Source organism: Oppia nitens, unplaced genomic scaffold, assembly GCF_028296485.1.
Source record: "Oppia nitens isolate AA-2021 unplaced genomic scaffold, nextdenovo-longstitch-racon4-pilon3 scaffold12_pilon_pilon_pilon, whole genome shotgun sequence".
In the NCBI taxonomy this organism is placed as follows: Eukaryota; Metazoa; Arthropoda; class Arachnida; order Sarcoptiformes; family Oppiidae; genus Oppia; species Oppia nitens.
Genome location: NW_026533191.1, coordinates 1,433,818 through 1,452,500, shown reverse-complemented (window position 1 = coordinate 1,452,500; position 18,683 = coordinate 1,433,818). Strand labels below are relative to the sequence as shown.

General features: G+C 28.2%; 4 protein-coding genes across 5 annotated transcripts; 2 read left to right on the top strand and 2 right to left on the bottom strand.

Annotated features, from left to right (window-relative positions):
* Positions 1-1,217: 1,217 nt before the first annotated feature.
* Positions 1,218-4,924, bottom strand: LOC128956076 (serine/arginine-rich splicing factor 1B-like). Of its 2 annotated transcripts, XR_008484503.1 has the most exons (5): positions 4,437-4,924; positions 4,125-4,333; positions 3,870-4,042; positions 3,484-3,793; positions 1,218-1,238 (listed from the first exon to the last, which is right to left on the bottom strand). XR_008484503.1 is itself a non-coding variant. In XM_054301762.1 (4 exons), the coding sequence occupies exons 1-4, from the start codon at positions 4,604-4,606 to the stop codon at positions 3,566-3,568; spliced, it is 780 nt and encodes a 259-aa protein (XP_054157737.1). In that variant the 5' UTR covers positions 4,607-4,924; the 3' UTR covers positions 3,252-3,565. The 2 variants fall into 2 exon arrangements, 1 of the variants encoding a protein (XP_054157737.1); XM_054301762.1 differs by lacking the exon at positions 1,218-1,238 and having other exon boundaries at positions 3,252-3,793.
* Positions 4,925-6,183: 1,259 nt separating this feature from the next.
* On the bottom strand, positions 6,184-7,994 carry LOC128957071 (tRNA pseudouridine synthase Pus10-like). Its single transcript, XM_054302790.1, has 2 exons — positions 6,360-7,994; positions 6,184-6,261 (listed from the first exon to the last, which is right to left on the bottom strand). Exons 1-2 carry the CDS (start codon positions 7,875-7,877, stop codon positions 6,184-6,186), a joined length of 1,596 nt encoding a protein of 531 aa, XP_054158765.1. The 5' UTR covers positions 7,878-7,994.
* Positions 7,995-8,873: 879 nt separating this feature from the next.
* LOC128957060 (vacuole membrane protein 1-like) lies at positions 8,874-11,355 on the top strand. The gene is made up of 6 exons (XM_054302780.1): positions 8,874-9,233; positions 9,381-9,582; positions 10,110-10,189; positions 10,279-10,785; positions 10,876-10,978; positions 11,077-11,355. Exons 1-6 carry the CDS (start codon positions 9,133-9,135, stop codon positions 11,353-11,355), a joined length of 1,272 nt encoding a protein of 423 aa, XP_054158755.1. The 5' UTR covers positions 8,874-9,132.
* A 3,448-nt stretch (positions 11,356-14,803) lies between these two features.
* On the top strand, positions 14,804-16,493 carry LOC128955140 (uncharacterized). The gene is made up of 2 exons (XM_054300784.1): positions 14,804-15,605; positions 15,670-16,493. The coding sequence occupies exons 1-2, from the start codon at positions 14,993-14,995 to the stop codon at positions 16,473-16,475; spliced, it is 1,419 nt and encodes a 472-aa protein (XP_054156759.1). The 5' UTR covers positions 14,804-14,992; the 3' UTR covers positions 16,476-16,493.
* The last annotated feature ends 2,190 nt before the right edge of the window (positions 16,494-18,683 follow it).

Sequence of the window (18,683 nt, the reverse complement as noted above, 5' to 3'; positions counted from 1 at the left end):
TACCCAAGCATCTAATACCTTTATTTATAAATAATATTACCTAGGTTGTTATAGTTGGCTATGTATCCATCAAAAATAATCATCCAGATAACAATTAAATATATTAAATTATAATATATATATATAATTTTTGTGGGTACCAATTAATACTGATACCAATTTACAGTACAGTATTATTATTATTATATAAACAATAATAAACACTTATATATCAATTAATTAATCAATCAATCAATATAACAAAAAATTGTTTCCCATTTACAAACAAACACAAAATTCATAGTATTTTCATATATATATATAAAGTTATATATATTCACATTATGAGATAATATACTGTATTAAAAAAAGCACACAAAGTTATATAATTAGTTTTTTATCGGATTGTTTGCACAAACAGTTTAAATAATTATTGTAATGTCTGTTATCAGCTGTAATCCTCCTCCTCCTCCTCCTCCTCTAATGGCAACAATCCTATTGTGTGGCAACAAATCTCCTAATCCTAAGCGCACTAATCCTAATTGCACAGGTATGATGGCTCCTCATTGTGTGTGTGTGTGTCCTCAGTGTATGTGTGTGTGTTTGAGAGATAGATAGAGATATCATCTTTTTTTTAATCCTGCGGTTCCTTTAAATCCTAATCCTCCTGATTATTGAAAATAAAAATTATGGTTAGCTCATCAGTCATCCTAATGGCACATCCTATGGCTCCAGACAAGTAGTAGTTTGTGTGATCCTAACATTGGCAGCAGGGGGTGTGGGGGCTATATTGTTATTATTATTATTAATAATCCTATATGTGATTTGGCTGTCCGGTAGGCGCACACGTATGGGGTGCTGCTGCTGGCGGCTCATGCATTCCCGGTACATACATATTATATGGCATTATATATCCTATTATATGGCTAATAATTTGGCACTTTATTAAGATCCTAATCCTTATTATTAGATCCTTATATTATTATCAATCCTTATTAATACAGTATAAGCATCTCACGGTGTTTTAGCGCACAAACACACACACAGATAGACATCATCCCTGTCCTCCATATGCACCGCATATATCCTCCTCCTCCTCTTCAAAGTCAAATCTTAGACACAAAAATATTTTGATGAAATTGTTTTTTTTCTTTATTATTAAGTTTTTTTTTTGGTTAAGTAATAATAATTAATAATAAATTTGTTTTTGGTTTGAACATCAATGGTCATCATTATATCCAATCATCAAGTGATGATGCCTTCAAAATGATAGACAACACATAGATATATAATATATATATATATAGTATATATAAATAGATAGATAGATAGATAACAGAGAAATTAATTAATTAATTAATTAAGTCAATCCTTAAAAGTAAATTGTTTTTTTACAACAACAACAACAACAAAAAAATCTAAAAATAATTTGTTTGTTTGTTAAAAATCGTTAATAATATTATTACATATTATATCATAGAAATTATTATTTTCTTATTAATTTTTTTTCCAATAAACAGTTTATGTATTGTTGTTTTATCAATCAATGTGTGTATGAAATAGTAATTAATTTTAAATATAATTATATAATAAGGCTATAAGATAATTATAATTATTACATAGAAATATCGATATACTTATTATTATTATTTACGGTAAAAAAAATTAATTAATTAAAGTATAGAAAAAATTTTAAAAATAAAATAAATCAATTAATTTTCAATAGTATTATTAGTTAATAGATAAAAATAATGTCAAAATTACCCTAACTATTGAAACACTCAAAATAGTAATTAATTTAATATTATTATTATTTTTTTGCAATCCTATAACAGTATTATTATTACTAAACAATATCCTATCGTTGAATAAATTACTATAAAAAAAAAATTGTAAGACAACTACTGTATATATATATATACTGTATATAAATGTATTTAATAAATAAAAATAAGTACTGTTTTTTTTTATAAATAAATATTATTTATATTACAGTAATTTTGTTGTTAATAATTATAGTTAATAATAATAATAATAATAATTAGTGTCAAAAAAATCAAAAGCAAAAAATCAAAAATACCGCATCAAATATCCTGACTTCCTCTCAATCACAACACATCATTATCCTCCTCCTCCTCCTTATCCTCTTAATCCTCCTTATCCTTAATCCTCCTCCTCCTCCTTATCCTCCCTGTCCTTCCTTATTGATTATCCTTATTATCCTTATTATTATTATTAGATAAATAATAATAATAATATTAGAAACACAGACAACAATCCCCATAGAATTGGTATTGTTTTCTTAAATATTTTGTTTTGTTATAAATGGTGTGGACATCACTGGTAGGCGATGGCCATCCAATAATCCTGAGAATGAGAGATACAGAGATAGATAGATAGAGATAGATAGATATATATGGACAGTCAGCTCACTGGTCACAGGTATGGTATGTGTGGAGAGACTGGTCATTGAGTGCGCGATTTTTTTTTAAAGAGCGATATATATATATATAAATCAATAAGATATACAAAAAAAAATATCAGATTAATATATATACGGATATATGTTATACAATATATAGATATATAATTGTTAACTAAAACAATAAACATAAATATGAAAAACATATATAACTATTTAAAAAAGCAATAATAATAATAATACTTAATATTATTGTTAATTTAAAACTAATAAATTAAATACAGAAGAAATAATAACAATAAAACAATAATACAGAACAACTAAACAGAAAATAATGTAAATAACGAAATCATAGGACAGATAGGTTAGGACACAAACAGCACACATATACTGTATATATATATACTGTTAAATACATAAACATTAGATATTAAGTTATAATCTAATGAAATACTATTATAAAAAAATAAAAATTGAGGCAAAAAGTCAGCACAAAAATAATTAATAATAATAATAATAAACAATAAATAATTTACTAAACAATTCATAAACTGTTTTGTTTTGTTTTTATATTTATAAAATAATAAATATATAGTGTGTTTATAATCTAATAATAATTAATAATAAATATACGCTAAAAGACAAACAACAATAAGAAAAACAAACAAACAATCAAAAAATAATTGGTTACTAAATTATCATCATTTAAATTATAATTAGTGTATATTTAAACTACTATTTGTTGTACTTAAATGTTTTGTTTTATAATTAAATTGTTTTAATTAAAAAATAATAATAATAATAATATGTATTTCTCTAGTATTGTAATAGTAGTAGTGGTGTAATGGTGTCTATATATACTAATATATATATATATATTAAAAAAAAATTGAAATCAAATTAGAGGTACACATTAGGAGTTATAGAAAGAGAGAGAGAGAGAGAGAGAGATAAATAGAGAGTATGGCTATTATTGTATGTACACACCCACCCACCCATTGAACAGGGAGGTAGAGTGTATGTATGTATGTGTGTATAGATATATTTATGTGTGTGTATACAGGCATACACCAAAAACACACCCTCTCAATTGGCCTCTCATTGTGATTGTGGTTGCCGTTCGGTGGTGCGTATGATGGTGGTGCGGTAAAAAGTCGGTAATTATTATTTTGAAGCCGATCGGGATCGGGAACGATCGGAATGGTCACGATCGCGATCTCTAGACCGTGACCTGGAGGCCGGCGATCTCGATCGGGATCGATTACGGGCCGGACTATAGGTTGGCGATCCGCGGCTACGGCGCGGCGGCGAATAGGAACGCGATCGGCTACGCGAACGACCGCCGCTTGAGCCGCCATAGTCTTCGCGGACACGAATGTAGGCCACTTCGCCCTTTTAGTCGGTGATAATTGAAGAGAAAAAAAATCAGTATTAGTTATCAAATGACTATGAGTTCCCCACCAAATACCTCATGCGATCGAAAACGTGAGTCGTCCAGCTTTTTGATGGCGTACTTCATGTCTTCGTATCGAAGAAACTCGACAACACCGGTCCCATCCTTGAAGACATCGGCATAGCAAACGTCGCCGGCTTCGCGCATATGATCCTTCAAGTCCTGCCAACTGCCAGTCGGCGGTAAACCTGTAGTGGCCGCCAACAAAAAAAAAATGTACAGTCAGTTAAAACATAGTCAGTATATAAATGATTGACCGACCGGACTGACCTGAAACAGTAACTCTGTATTGCGATCGACGAGCTGGTGGTCCGCGTCCGCGCGGATTAAAATCACGTCCTCCGCCGCCGCCGCCCGATCTGGAGCCCGATGTGAACGCACCGCCCGGTCCGCGCTCTTTACCTCTGGGAAACTCTACGCGAAGTTTATAGCCGTCGTAGTCGTAGCCGTCGCGCGAATGGACCGCGTCTTCGGCATCGCTGTTTAGAGCCGGGGAATAAAAAAAAATCAAGATTATAGTCAACAGTTGATGGCCAGCGATAGATATATGACCACACAATAGTGGTCTACCCCCGAGCTTACCGATTGTCCTCAAACTCGACGAATGCAAACGGCGGTCCGCGCCGATTCTTGAGGTCAATAAACGATATCTTACCGAACTTGTAGAACAAGTCTTCGATATCTTTCGTACGTATATCTGGCGGCAGATTACCGACATATATACGCGATTCGCTTCGATAGGACGACGACATATTATTATTTTTCTGGTCACTAGTCGGGCGTCTAGTATTGTTGTTGTCCGTCGATGATCGGCTACTTTGGCGATGATTGGTGAGAGAGTCTATGTCCTCCTCGGGATTTCTGGCCGTAGACGACGTCGTTGCTGATCAATCGGTGTGTCTGACCGTCTGATAGGTGTGTCCGTCTGTCTGTCCGTTCGGTAAAAATTTCTGGTCACTAGTAGTTGTCCGTCGATAACAACAAAGATATCGATTGTATTATTGAAATGAAATGAAAAGTTCAATAAATGGTTGACTTTTTTATTGTCTCTATTATTATATCAATCAAATAAAACTAATGATACAAATATCTAGTGACGGGGTTTAAAAAAAAATTGTTTGTTAGTTAATGTATGCATTCAAATAGCATTACATATGTACAGTATATTAATATAGACTACTATAGTGTGTGAAAAAATAGGGGAACAATATTTTTGGGATATATTAGTGTCACGTTATTAGCGAACAGTTATTGTTGAACCCATTGGAAACTGTTGTGTGTGCGATATAGGCGTCAAATAATAGTAAAAAACTGTTCGATTATATTCAAAACCAAAACAATAATGGCCGCCCACTACATCTATATATGCGCGCAATATTAGGGTGTTTAATGCTTAGTGGGGCGGAGTTATTACAAAGCATAGACTAACGTTACATAGTTATTATACACACTATTTGTATTTGTATGTATATATTAAGTGTAATCTATGATAAATATATATATGTTTATGGTTCGTCTACTATTGTTTTGGTTTTGAATATAATCAAATAGTTTTTTTTTTGATATAAAAATGTATTGAATATTGGAATTCTATGGTTTGATTTCCAACAAACTGTATTGTATGTACTGTTTTATAACTATAGAATTGCTAGTATTTTCAATGTATATTCAACTATATATAATAGTACCTAATTTATGTTGTTATACTAGGTTAACATAGCTGCAAACAGTGACATCTAAAATGTTATTTAATTTTTTTAAAAATAAATTATAATTAAATTTTATTTTTATTTTATTTTATACATTTTACCAATAGTTAGTTAACTAATTATTTATAATTATAATCTAACATATATTTGTAATTAAAAATTAAAATTAATTTCAATTTATTTGTTAATTTATATATTATTTTTATATATAAATTAACAAATAAATTATATATAAATTTTAAATCAATTATTTTATTTTATTTTTTATTTTATACATTACCAATAGTTAAACTAAATTAATTTTTAATTAATTTATTTATTATTTATAATTATAATCTAACCCATAGAATTTATTTGTAATTAAAAATTATTTATTAATAATATGATAAATATGACAAACAATCAAAAAATGTAAATAATTATCAATTATATGGAAGAAAAAAAATTTAGTCAAATATTGATATAAAAAAAATAATTTATAAATTAACAAATAAATTATATAATTATTATTAATAATTGAATGAATATTATTACTATATATATATATAAACATTTATAATTAATTCAAATAACTATAAAAAAAATATTTATAATATAAATAATATTAGTTTTTCAATCAATCAACTAATTTTCATATCATTGTCCACTTCATTATCATCATCGGTGGTAACAATCGGTGGCCAATCAGTATTGATTTCCTATTGTTTTTTTTATCAAAAAAATAAAATAAATAAATAATTGAAACTTAATTAAAAGTTTAATTAGTTTAAACATTATTATTATTATTATTAGTTACCATAACATCGAGTTGTATGATATCCGTACGGCAATTGCCCAGCAAAGTGGCCAACGACGGTACAGTACGTCCGAAATCCGAATGGACAAACTCTTTGACATAAGTGCCGGCTTCGGTAGTCAAATACAAATAGAAAATACTGTCCAAATGCGGCCCGAACTTATCGGTCAACTCTTTGTCGTCGGTCGTTGTCAACAAGCTATCGCTGGTCACTCGTTCGGCGCCGAGTTTATAGATTTTTTTCGGCCGTACAGACAGTGTTCGCCGATGAAGTACACGAATCGGTGTCTTCTGGTTAATCGTAAACGGCTCGGTGGCGGCCAATAGGGCCAAATCATTGTCGCTTAGGGGACGGCTCATACAGCACAGGGCCCGATAGGTCTTGGTTTTAGCATTTTCGCCGTCTTTTAGCAACTGGAGACCCGATTTGCTAACTAATTGCAGGTCACGTACAGTTACACTAGTATTTTCGGCCATATTTATCGTTTCGGTTATCTGCAGAAACTGTTGTCCGCTTAGTTCAATGGTTCGCGGATTGACCACTTCCAGTATGAACGGTCGGCCGCGTCCCAACATCCGGACATCGACATCCTCGCGACCCGAAGCACTAAATCGGAGTTCATCGCAGACCACGTGCTGACGTACGCCCCGATCGATGATGTCCTGTACGGAGTCGTCCATCAGTCGGCTGCCGTCGTCCAGAATCCAAGGTGTTTGCGACAAATGGCGGCTGTATTTTTGATAGCGGCCGGCAATATATATCGGATTGCTGGCCACTCGTATCGATTCGAGCGAACAATCCGTACTATCTGTATTGGCCACTAGTGGCCACTTGAATAGTACGTCGGCATCTAATGTGGCCAACGCTCGCAATATTGACGACTGATTCAGAAACGATTTGGTCGTCGATTTGAGACATTTCTTCGGGAAAAACGATTTCGGCGTTCGTTCGTAAAATTCCGAACATTCGCGGTCACTGTCGACGTGGCCGATATCAAGCGATATACTAAACACCGAATTCGGGTCAAACGGCCGACCAGGTAGTCGGCGTTCAATACCGTCGACGAGTATCACCCGAAAGATATCTTTCACCGAATAGATGCCGGCGGCTGAGGCCGGTTCCCAACAATTATTGCCTCCATCGCCACCGATGTCCAACTTCGGCAGTTTCGGTGGTTTTTGATGTCCTCCTCCTCCGTCGATAAGTTGCCGATAGTGTCGCAACTTTTGTATCAATAGTTCATGGCGTAGGGTTACCGATACCGGCAACGAAACAAACAGCTGAAACTGTTTATACTGATGGCCAAAGTCGGCACCAGTCAAATGGTCGACCACTTTATCGACCAATTGATTGCAGTAGCGGTCGTCCAGTAGTCCCAGACATGAGGCGCAACTGCGGCGGCTATCGGTCGACAATAGTTGGCTAATCGGCGGTGACTTGTGCTGACCAGTGCTGATGTCGGTATCGTCGTCGGTAGCGGTGGTGGTGGCGTTCCCGCTGTTGTTGTTGTTGGCCATAATCGGTGGCCACAAATCACTTGACGGCCGCTTATATATCGAAAAGTTTTTCACTAAACAAAACCTAAGCAAACATTTTGGACAAAGTTTTACATTATATTCAATACAATAGTCAATGACTATTGACTTTAATATTGGATTAATTTTAATCATTATTTTATTAATAAATTATTTATATAAAAAAAAGTTTAATTAATTATTTTTATTATAAAAAAAATATTTATCTAAACATTTTGTATGTTTTTTTTTATTTAAAGTATTGACACAAAATTAAATGTTGAAAACACATGGGAGAGGGGAAAGCCATGCGCGCACCGGTAGTCATACATTAGATAGGATAGACACATTAGACAAGTGTGCAGTTAGTTTATGATAGGTTTGGGTATTTTTTTTGGTATTAATAATAATAATAATAATAATAATAGTTAAATATCTAGTTTTTTTATAAAAAAATTTTATAAAAATGTTTACTAAATGTTTTTTTTTAATAAAAATGTAAAATTATCAAACTTTTTTTTAGTATCTTATTTTTGTTTTAATATTTAAAAAAAAAAAAATTGTAATTTATATTAGACTACATAAGTAGTACAGTATGTAAAAACCGGGAACGGGATGTACTGTACTGTATATAATACACGTCACATCATGTGTGTGTATGTATGTATGTATGTATGTGTGTGTGTGTGTATGTGTGTGTGTATGTGTGTGTGTATATGTGTGTGTATATGTGTGTGTATATGTATGTATGTGTGTGTATGTGTGTATGTGTGTGTGTGTATGTGTGTATGTGTGTATGTATGTGTGTGTATATGTGTGTATGAACTGTATGTGTTTTATGCTGAGCAATGTTATTATTATTATACAATAAATGTGTGTAAATTAATATATAACAAAAAATTATTATTATTATTATGTGTATGTATTAAATATATATATATGATTTAATCAATATAATTCACATAGATACCTTACCTAATATATATATATACTGTATATGTGGACATAAACACACAAGTGTCTTTTTTAAATTAATTAATTAATTAATTGTCCAGTACAGTAGTACAATTTAATAACTAGTGTAAATTAAAAATAAATAATAATTATAATATTTTCCCCCAGTCTATCTAATATATTTTTTTGTGGGTATAAACCCCCAAATACCCTTGGATCAAAATTGAATTTAATTAAACGTTAATTTTAGTGATAATTTAGTGTTATATTTAGTTAAATAAATTAATTTTTTTTATAAAAATAAATGCAAGACATATCAACATTAGTACTGTGGAGGCGCCCATTTGTCACACTATACTATGCCTCCCATGAGCTCAGCCATCAAATTGTCAACCTAACCAAATGGTATATCATATATGAATATATATATATATTATTTACACACCTCCTAGTGCTAGCTAGCTAGATAAGCTAGCTAAACTAACCTAGTACATATTGTTTGTTAAATTTATCACTAAAAATTTGTTTTTAACCCCCCCCCTCCCCCATTAGGGTACTATGTCATACGCTAACCTGTCTAGCATCGGTACTATTGTTGATCGGCTACCTGTGCGCCTATCATCTGGACGGCCCTCATCAGCTATGGCTAACCCAGTTCCAGAAACAACTAATCTGGTGTCTCTATTGGTGTGGCCTGGGCATACTGTCCTCCGTAGGCCTGGGCACCGGTTTGCATACATTCCTATTATATCTTGTAAGTATATATTAACCGTAAATATTAACCGCCAATTGAGGGGTATTGTATTGTATGTCTATATACTGTATATTATTTTTAAATGCAATACAACAACAATAAAATAATTTGTCAAAAAAATAAATTAATTAAATTAAATACTAATCTATTGTATTGTAAAAAATTTAAATTAGATTTATTTTTTTTAATTATCTTATAGTAATGACATCAAACCTACTCTACTATTACTACTACAACAATATATAGCGATCTAATGATTGATAACTTATTTTAATGAAATTAGAAATTTAATTATATATTTATATTTATTTATAAATAACACATGATTTCATATATGATATCTATTGAATTTTTGCCAAAAATTATTTTTATTATCTAATTATATATAAGATTTATTAATATATATATATATATTTGATAGTCAATTGTGAAGTTCATATAGAAAATGTTTTTATTTTTTCCCCCAAAAAGTTTTATTTTTATTATTATTTCTAAATTATAATTATTATTATGTATTATAACCATAGGGGCCGCACATAGCGTCGGTAACTTTGGCCGCTTATGAGTGCGAATCGTTGGACTTTCCGTCTCCTCCCTATCCCGACGAGTATGACTACTACTACTACTACTACTACTACTACTACTACTACTACTACTACTACCACTACTAATCTCTTATTATTGTTTACCCATTAGAATCATATGTCCAGCTTCTGGATCTGTGTTGTCGACACCGATCAACGTTTGGACCATTATGTCGAAAGTACGTCTGGAGGCGTTCATGTGGGGCGCCGGCACAGCCTTGGGTGAACTGCCGCCGTATTTCGTGGCCAGAGCTCACCGATTGGCCGGCGAAGATGAGGACGAACTGGAACCCGAGTTGGCCCAACAGTTAGTGGACGGCCATCCGGCTACCGGTGGTGGTGGTCGTGGCCTGCAGTTATCGTTTGCTCAACGTATGCGCGGCAATATGATCCGATTGGTCACTAAAGTAGGATTTTTCGGCATATTGGCCTGCGCTTCCATACCGAACCCGTTATTCGATTTGGCCGGCATTACTTGCGGCTACTCGCTAGTACCGTTTTGGACGTTTTTCGGTGCCACCCTAATCGGCAAAGCGGTAATCAAAATGCATATCCAAAAGCTGTTCGTTATTGTCGCCTTCAACGAGAACTACTTGGAACTGTTGGTCGAAAAGTGCCGGTATGTGTAATGTTTAGCCAATAATCTACCTGTTTATCTGTAAATGATATTTACCGTAATTTTTTTGTTTATTACCGATAATTATTATAGAAATATACCATATGTTGGCCAACTTTTACATCAACCGTTACGGGAGTTTCTTGTCAAACAAAAGGCTAGCCTTCACAGAGGTTCAGCCAAACAAACGGCAAAAGTAAGTGGTGTTTCCTCAGCACCGGTAGTAGTAGTAGTAGTAATAGTACCGGTAATAATGATTTCACATTTACTAATAATATTTTAATTTTACATTAGGATGGCTCCTGGTTGTCGATGATATTTGAATGGGTGGTCATAACGATGATACTCTACTTTTTAGTCTCAATAGTCAATTCAATGGCTCAAAACTATCAGAAACGGGTACTCAAAGACAGACAGTCGGATAAATCGGCCGCCAGAGCCGTACGCGAGGCTATTGTCAACAATAGTACGGGCAGACACTCGACGGGCAACGGTACTACTACTAGTACTACAGCCCGGGCCCGGTATAGCAAACGGCTTCAAGAAAAACGACAACATTTGAAGGCAATGTAGAAAATCATTGCAATTATTATTTTTTTTTATATATATGAATAAATTAAATAATTATTATTTTTTTTAGCTAATTTTGATAGTGAAAAATTTTGATTTTTTTTTATATATACATAAATTTATATCATAATAACAATAGTTAATAAATTGATTTATTATTAAAATTAAATAATATTTTTTATCACTATTAATATTAATAATAATAACATTGTATTAAAAAATATGTATTTAAATTATTTTTTACAGATAGATATATTATAAAACAAACAAACAAAACAAAAACAAAACAAAACATTCATAAAAAAAAGTTTTACCAATTATTGATACTATGATGATATACAACAATATGATATATATATAATAATAATAATAATGTATATATAATATGACAACCCATTGAAAGTCACACTTACACGAAAATGTCTGTTTTAAAAAAAAATAATTTTTATTAAATTATTATTATTATTATTATTACCATAATTATATTTGATGATGATAATAATAATTATGATACATATATATATATATTATATATATATATATATATACTGTATATACATATATAAAAACATATTGAAAGTCAAGCACCTGTATATGCGATTTATCCGATACTATATTAGTTGACATAAAATGATTGTCCAATTTTGGGGATGAAAATTAAAACATATACGAAAAAATTAAACATGTTAAGTTTATATAATTATTATTTTTTAGGAGTAATTAATTTAAATTAATAATTGCAAATTGATTATGTATTTATTAATTTGATTTATTGTTTTATTATTAGTAGTACCGGGGTAGTTTTTTTTATGAAAATACTATTTTTTTGTCATATTTTTTTGAATTGTTTTAAACAATTTTTTCTCACAAATATAAAATTATGTTTTTTTGTATTTAAATAAAATAAAAATAAATTTATTTTTTTTATATATTAATCTTGTTTTTAGATTTTTGATATTTAATCTTAAATTAATTTTTTACCAATAAATTAAATTAAGTATTATATATTACAAGTTATATTAGTAGACTATAGTTTAAAATTTTAATTTAATAAAAAAAAAAGTTTTGTTTTATTTTTTTCATAATTTTTTTTTTTTTGATAACACAAATCTATATTTTGTATTTTATAATATATATTATATTGTATTGTAAATTGTATAAAACATTAATTTTAAAAAACAACTTTAATTTGTGTGTATATATATATTGTCAATAATAATAATATTTGACACAAAGTTTTTATTATTTGTATAATAATATTAAATAATTTAAAAAACAAATAATTTTGTTGACATACAAATAATACACATTTATAAAAACAAATTGCAAATTACAGTAAGTTTTAAGTATACAAACACAATGATAGACAACTTATTATAAGATATATATAATTAAATATGTATTTATAAATTATAACTAAATAGACGATAAAATTGTGATATATTATTATTATTATTATTATTAAATTAAATTTGTTTGTAATTAATGGGTTAATGATTATTAAGTGAAAGTACAGTTTATAAATAAGTATATTATCTTAAAAATAAAATAAAATTGATTGTCTCATCAATTAATTATCATTATTATTATTATTATTATTATTATCTATAAATATTGTATTTAATTATATTTATTTTTGTCATATTATTTATAAATTTAATTTTGCAATTATTATATAAAAAAAATTAATTTTATTAAATATTTTTTTTGTTATTTTATAAAAAAAACAATAATTATATTCATGTTTATTAATTTATCAATAGTAATGTATTTTATAGTAAATCAAATAGTCGATTATTTTAATTATTATTATTATTATTTAACTATTTAATTTTGATTATTTATCATTACATAATTATCTAATTAATTTAAAATCATTATAATATATTTATTATATTATATTATATGTTCATTTTAATTATGTATATTTTAAATTAATTTTATTTTATATTATAGATTTAGTATACGATATTTTGTTAATAATAATAATACATAAAGTATCAAATTATTTAATTTACATTTTTTTGTTAATTTAAATTAATTTTTTAATAATAATACTTTCATAACTGATTGTGTGGTAATTCAAATATGATAATTATTTGATATGGTATTTGATATATATATGTATATTAATAAAAATAATAATAAAAAAATAAAACTATTATAAATTTATTAAACATTTTTAAATACATTATAACAACAAAAATATTCTGTAATATTCTTTCATATAATTTTGAAAAATATAATTGACATATAATTATCTAAATTATAGACATTTTTATTTCAAAATATATAATTTTGACAATTTGTTTGTGTTGTTGTTATTGTTTAGATCAACTAATTTAATAGTTAAATATTGTTTTATAAAATAAACTTTTTGTTGTTTTATTTTGTTATATACATGTACTGCTAAATAACATGACATATAAACTACTAAAGTATTTATTAGATTTCGTGACAATGCATTTAATAGTAAATAATAATTTTTATATTTAATAATAATAATAATAATAATAATAATTGTATTACTATTAGATATCAGGGAATAAGGTATACTAACAAATATATATATATATATTATAGTAGACTAGAAAATATATAAAATATAGATTTTAACGAAAAAATATAAAAAATCCTAAAACATAGCTACAAAAAAAATATTGTTTTCAATGATGACTATATAAAAATAAAATAAATAATAATTATTAATAAATACATTATAAAGAAATCTCATTATATATATTATAATATACTGTATACTACTGTACTCTATATTAATATACAGTGAATACTCTTTTAGTGTAAAATTTAAAAAAAAAACAAAAAATATAACTTTATATATATATCTATTTATAATTATATAATTAGTAACAGCAAAATTATTTGGCCAAAATCCAGCTAATATTTTATTGGTATTATAATTGTTGTAACAAAAAAAAAATAATAAAAATTTTTGCTATTATTATATTTATTTGTGAATATTTTTTTTATCATTATATTATATCAAATATATATATACTGTAGATTATAATACTAAACAAATTATATTGTTTTTAAAAATTAGAGATAGATAGAAAAAAATTATTTTAGATACAAAAAAAATATTATAACTTTTATTTAAGTGATATTTAAGGTATATATATATATATATATAAAATAGTTTGCTATACTGAGTGTTTACTTTAATTATTATTTTTTTGTGTGTCTATCTATTGAATTACTTATACATATCATTATAATATGAGAGTACAATAAAATTAAAAAAGAAATATTCAATTATTATTTATTATTATTATTATTATTACAAATCATTGAATCCGGTGACTATTACATACCTATTCATTATTAATACAACATATTTAATGTTAGTTTGAAATACTAATACTACTACTACTACTAATAATAATAATAATTAAAATAAAAAATATATATTTTCATAGCTTACAACACAATAGCAATTTTATTGGCAATTATTATTATAAAACATTCATATAGTGAGAGAAAGTTAGAGAGAGAGAGAGTGTGTGTCTAAACTTTTTTTGTGTTAATAAAAATTATATGCGATATTAAAACAACAAAAAAAAGTTTAATAAATAACTAATTAATTTAATTATTTTTCGTGAGTGTGTATGAAAAAAATATGTACCGATTTGTTTGTCTACTACCACTACTATTGTCTACTATTGCCGGCACCGGTAGATTGACTACAGCTACCGTCGATTCCGATACCGATACGGTATCATCGACTACTACTACTACTACTAGTAGTAGTACTACGACTACTACTAACCCCAGTAGTACGGCACCGACACCGACACCCACTACATCCAGTTTCATAGCCCAGCGCACCCAAAATCTGCATCTATGTACTGATGTTAAGCCATCGTTCCTGTCCTCGAGGAACGGTAGATTTCAACGGCTGGAATGTTTGGTACGATTATGTAACGATAGGGGCGAAACTGTTGAGTGGACAACATCTACCGGTCCACAGATTAACCAGCCGTTGTTCGAATGGTCGACACCGTTAGGTCGACTGCGCAAAGATAACGGTACCTGTGCTACGAGTCGTCAGTATTGTTGGTCGGCTGTCGAAGTCGATGTCTTCTATACGACCTATCGTATGGCCAGTAATGGTTTCAGAGAGATGAGGATCACTTGCGGTGCTAGCGATGCCTATATTACGCCGGATAACGGACACACCGATTTGGTGGTCGAAACGGCCTACGGTTTCAGTTATCTCAAACGCTTCCCCGGTATGTATACCTATTCAGACACCTGTTTCCTAAGCATTTGATTTGATCCCCACAAAAAAAACAGGTCAACCCATTGACGCCAGTTGTATAACGGACTCGGATTGTGGAGAAAATATGTTTTGTATGCGCACTGAGAGAAACAGTGAAGACATTGGTGACGACAACGATTTGGGAACTGTATGCCAGTGCCGTATGGACTACTTGCTGGGCGTACAGTACGCACAGGTAATGGACCCGGACTACGGCGAATGGCAATGTTTGGCACCGAAAATGTTGAACGAAACGTGCGCTCAGGACGCCCAATGTCAGGCCATTGACGCCAATACGGTTTGTACCGGAAAACGGGACGACAACAACCAGATGGCCAACAAAACGTGTCAGTGCGACACCAATTTGGTACACTTTAAATCCAGTTGTCAACCGCCGCAGCCGCCGGCCCTATCGGTGCCGAAACCGCAAGAAACTACCGAAAAGACAACAATTATTTGGTGGATATTCCCGGACGGCAGCGATGATAACGACAGTGACAATCAAAACCGACCGGTCTATCACAGGCGCTACTGGTGGCTACGTTTTGCCGCTTACGTAATGGCCATTTTGGCCATTATATTGCCGCTACTGTTGGTAATCATGGCACTGGTAGCCTTGTGCAATAGACGCAGGCGCCGACAGTTGTCGTCGTCGTCGCCGTTTACCACAACAATGTCGGCCAACAAAAACGGCGGCAGCGGTGGTGGCGGCAATAATTCAATACCGAGATTTCCGGCGCCGCGTATCATAATCAACGACTTGAAGGATACGCTTAAAAACAACAAAAACAAATCGGACGACAAATACGATCTGGTCAAACATGACCACCTGTCCAATTAGATGGTGATCGGGTGGGGGKGGGGTGGGGTGGGGGAGAGAGGGAACGGGTGATTTGAGAGAGAGAGAGAGAGAGAGAGAGAGAGAGATATGTTTTTACTACAAGTTTTTTAGATATGTTATGTTTGTTATTAATTATGTATTATTTTTTTGTTGTTGTTTTCCTGTTAATTATGCTAATTATTTTCTAATTAATTTTTTTTAATTACAATATTCAGGATATAATATCAATTAAATATATACTGTATATGATATTTAATTTAATTATATTATAGCAATTTTGTGTGTGTGTGTATAATATGCTCCTATATATTATATAGATATATATATATATTTAATAATTTAATACTACATTATTGATATTATTATAATATTTATTAATAATTATTATTATAACTATTATTATATAACTACTACAATATAGGTGATAGATATTTTCTAAATTAAAATTATCTACGTATTTATTATATTTTTAATTTTAAAAAAAAATAATATTTACTTTAATAATAATTACAATTATTATTATTATAATATAATAATAATAATAATAATAATAAAATGACTTTTGTTTAGTATATATATATTAACTATAAAATAACGACAAAATAACATGACTATGAATAAAAAAATATTGTTTTTATTTAATCATTAATAGTAATGATGTTTTAGATATTATTTTTTTTTAAAAAATATTTATGCATTTATTCACTTACTGTTCAACAAAATGAAAACAAAAATCAATGAAATGTAATGTTTTATTAAAATTTTTTTTGATTATTTAATTTATATTAAATTTTTAATAATAGTTTTGACACGAAATTGTATTTTATTTTTTATTTTTATTAGAGAAACATTTTGTTTCAAATGAATAGCTTTTCATAATAATAATAATAATGATTATAATATTTTTTATAATTTTATTCAATGAAAAATTAAATATTTAATTAGTAAATAATTTAAATAAAATAATAATTATTAAAAAAATACCGTATAATATATTAATAATATAATTTTTTTTATATATCATATGTATAACAATGAAAACTCATTGATATTTATAATAATAATAATACTGTATATGTATTATACAAATTATTATTTAGGTATTACAGGTAAACTAAAATTAATTTAAATAAATATCAAATTTTTTTACTATAAAAAAGTGTCTCTAAAAAAATATATTTAAATTATAAATTTTTTGTTGTTTATTAATTAATTTAAACAAAACAAACATAATTATTTAAACAATTTTTTTAAAAACAAATTGAATTAATCAATGATAAATAAAAATTATAATTTTGATAATTATAATTAATTAATTTTTTTTAAAAAACCTATTAATAAAATATATATATAAGTTTACGCATAACATTTAAATAGACATATATTTTTAATAATAATAATATTTGTTATATAATTTTTTAAATATAATGTTTTACATAAGTTAATATATTTTACATAAATATAATGTAATAATATCAATAACATTTGTACTGATATTAATTTTTATATATAATAATAATAATAATAATGTAATTATTATTATATTTATTACTAAATTCCCGGCTTATGCAACCATTTTGTTGTTGTAAATGTATTTATCATATTATAATTAATAAATATGTGTTATTAGTTTTTAATAAATCAATACTAATATTTATAACATATTATTATATAATATATTATTATATGACATTAGTTTACAACAACAGTTTTTTTAAAACTATAATTTAGTTATATATTAATATATATATATATTATAGTGATTTATAATTACAGAATTATTAATACAGTATAATAATAATAATAAATATTTTTATATTTATGTTATACTGTATTTAAAGTTACAGTATATGTATATATATATATTATTAATTATATTAGTGTATTATATAAGTACAATATGTTTATAAATTTTACCAAGTTTAATTACAGTAATAATAATAATAATTTGAGTGTAGATTACTGTAAATAATAATTTAAATTAAACAATTATAATTGTTTTTTTAACCTTAAAAATAAAAACGATATGTAAATTTTTTTAAAAATATAATTTTATAACAAAAAATAAAATAATATAGATATAATTTTTTTCAAAATATTAAATATGCTTATTATGCATAATATATCAATAATTATTATCCTCCAATTAATAGTCAATCAATCAAATAATATTATATAATAATTATTAACACTATCTAACAATTATAA

What these genes read in the sequence shown, in the direction of transcription:
- LOC128956076 (XM_054301762.1), bottom strand. Translation starts at nt 4,606, where the DNA reads ATGTCGTCGTCCTATCGAAGCGAATCGCGTATATATGTCGGTAATCTG. An exon ending in GTCGAGTTTGAGGACAATCG is followed by an intron (nt 4,334 to 4,436) that starts GTAAGCTCGGGG and finishes GGCTCTAAACAG; the next exon opens with CGATGCCGAAGACGCGGTCC. An exon ending in ATACAGAGTTACTGTTTCAG is followed by an intron (nt 4,043 to 4,124) that starts GTCAGTCCGGTC and finishes CGGCCACTACAG; the next exon opens with GTTTACCGCCGACTGGCAGT.
- LOC128957071 (XM_054302790.1), bottom strand. Translation starts at nt 7,877, where the DNA reads ATGGCCAACAACAACAACAGCGGGAACGCCACCACCACCGCTACCGAC. An exon ending in TCATACAACTCGATGTTATG is followed by an intron (nt 6,262 to 6,359) that starts GTAACTAATAAT and finishes AAAAAACAATAG; the next exon opens with GAAATCAATACTGATTGGCC.
- LOC128957060 (XM_054302780.1), top strand. Translation starts at nt 9,133, where the DNA reads ATGCAAGACATATCAACATTAGTACTGTGGAGGCGCCCATTTGTCACA. An exon ending in ATACATTCCTATTATATCTT is followed by an intron (nt 9,583 to 10,109) that starts GTAAGTATATAT and finishes TTATAACCATAG; the next exon opens with GGGCCGCACATAGCGTCGGT. An exon ending in CAGCCAAACAAACGGCAAAA is followed by an intron (nt 10,979 to 11,076) that starts GTAAGTGGTGTT and finishes ATTTTACATTAG; the next exon opens with GATGGCTCCTGGTTGTCGAT.
- LOC128955140 (XM_054300784.1), top strand. Translation starts at nt 14,993, where the DNA reads ATGTACCGATTTGTTTGTCTACTACCACTACTATTGTCTACTATTGCC. An exon ending in TTATCTCAAACGCTTCCCCG is followed by an intron (nt 15,606 to 15,669) that starts GTATGTATACCT and finishes CAAAAAAAACAG; the next exon opens with GTCAACCCATTGACGCCAGT.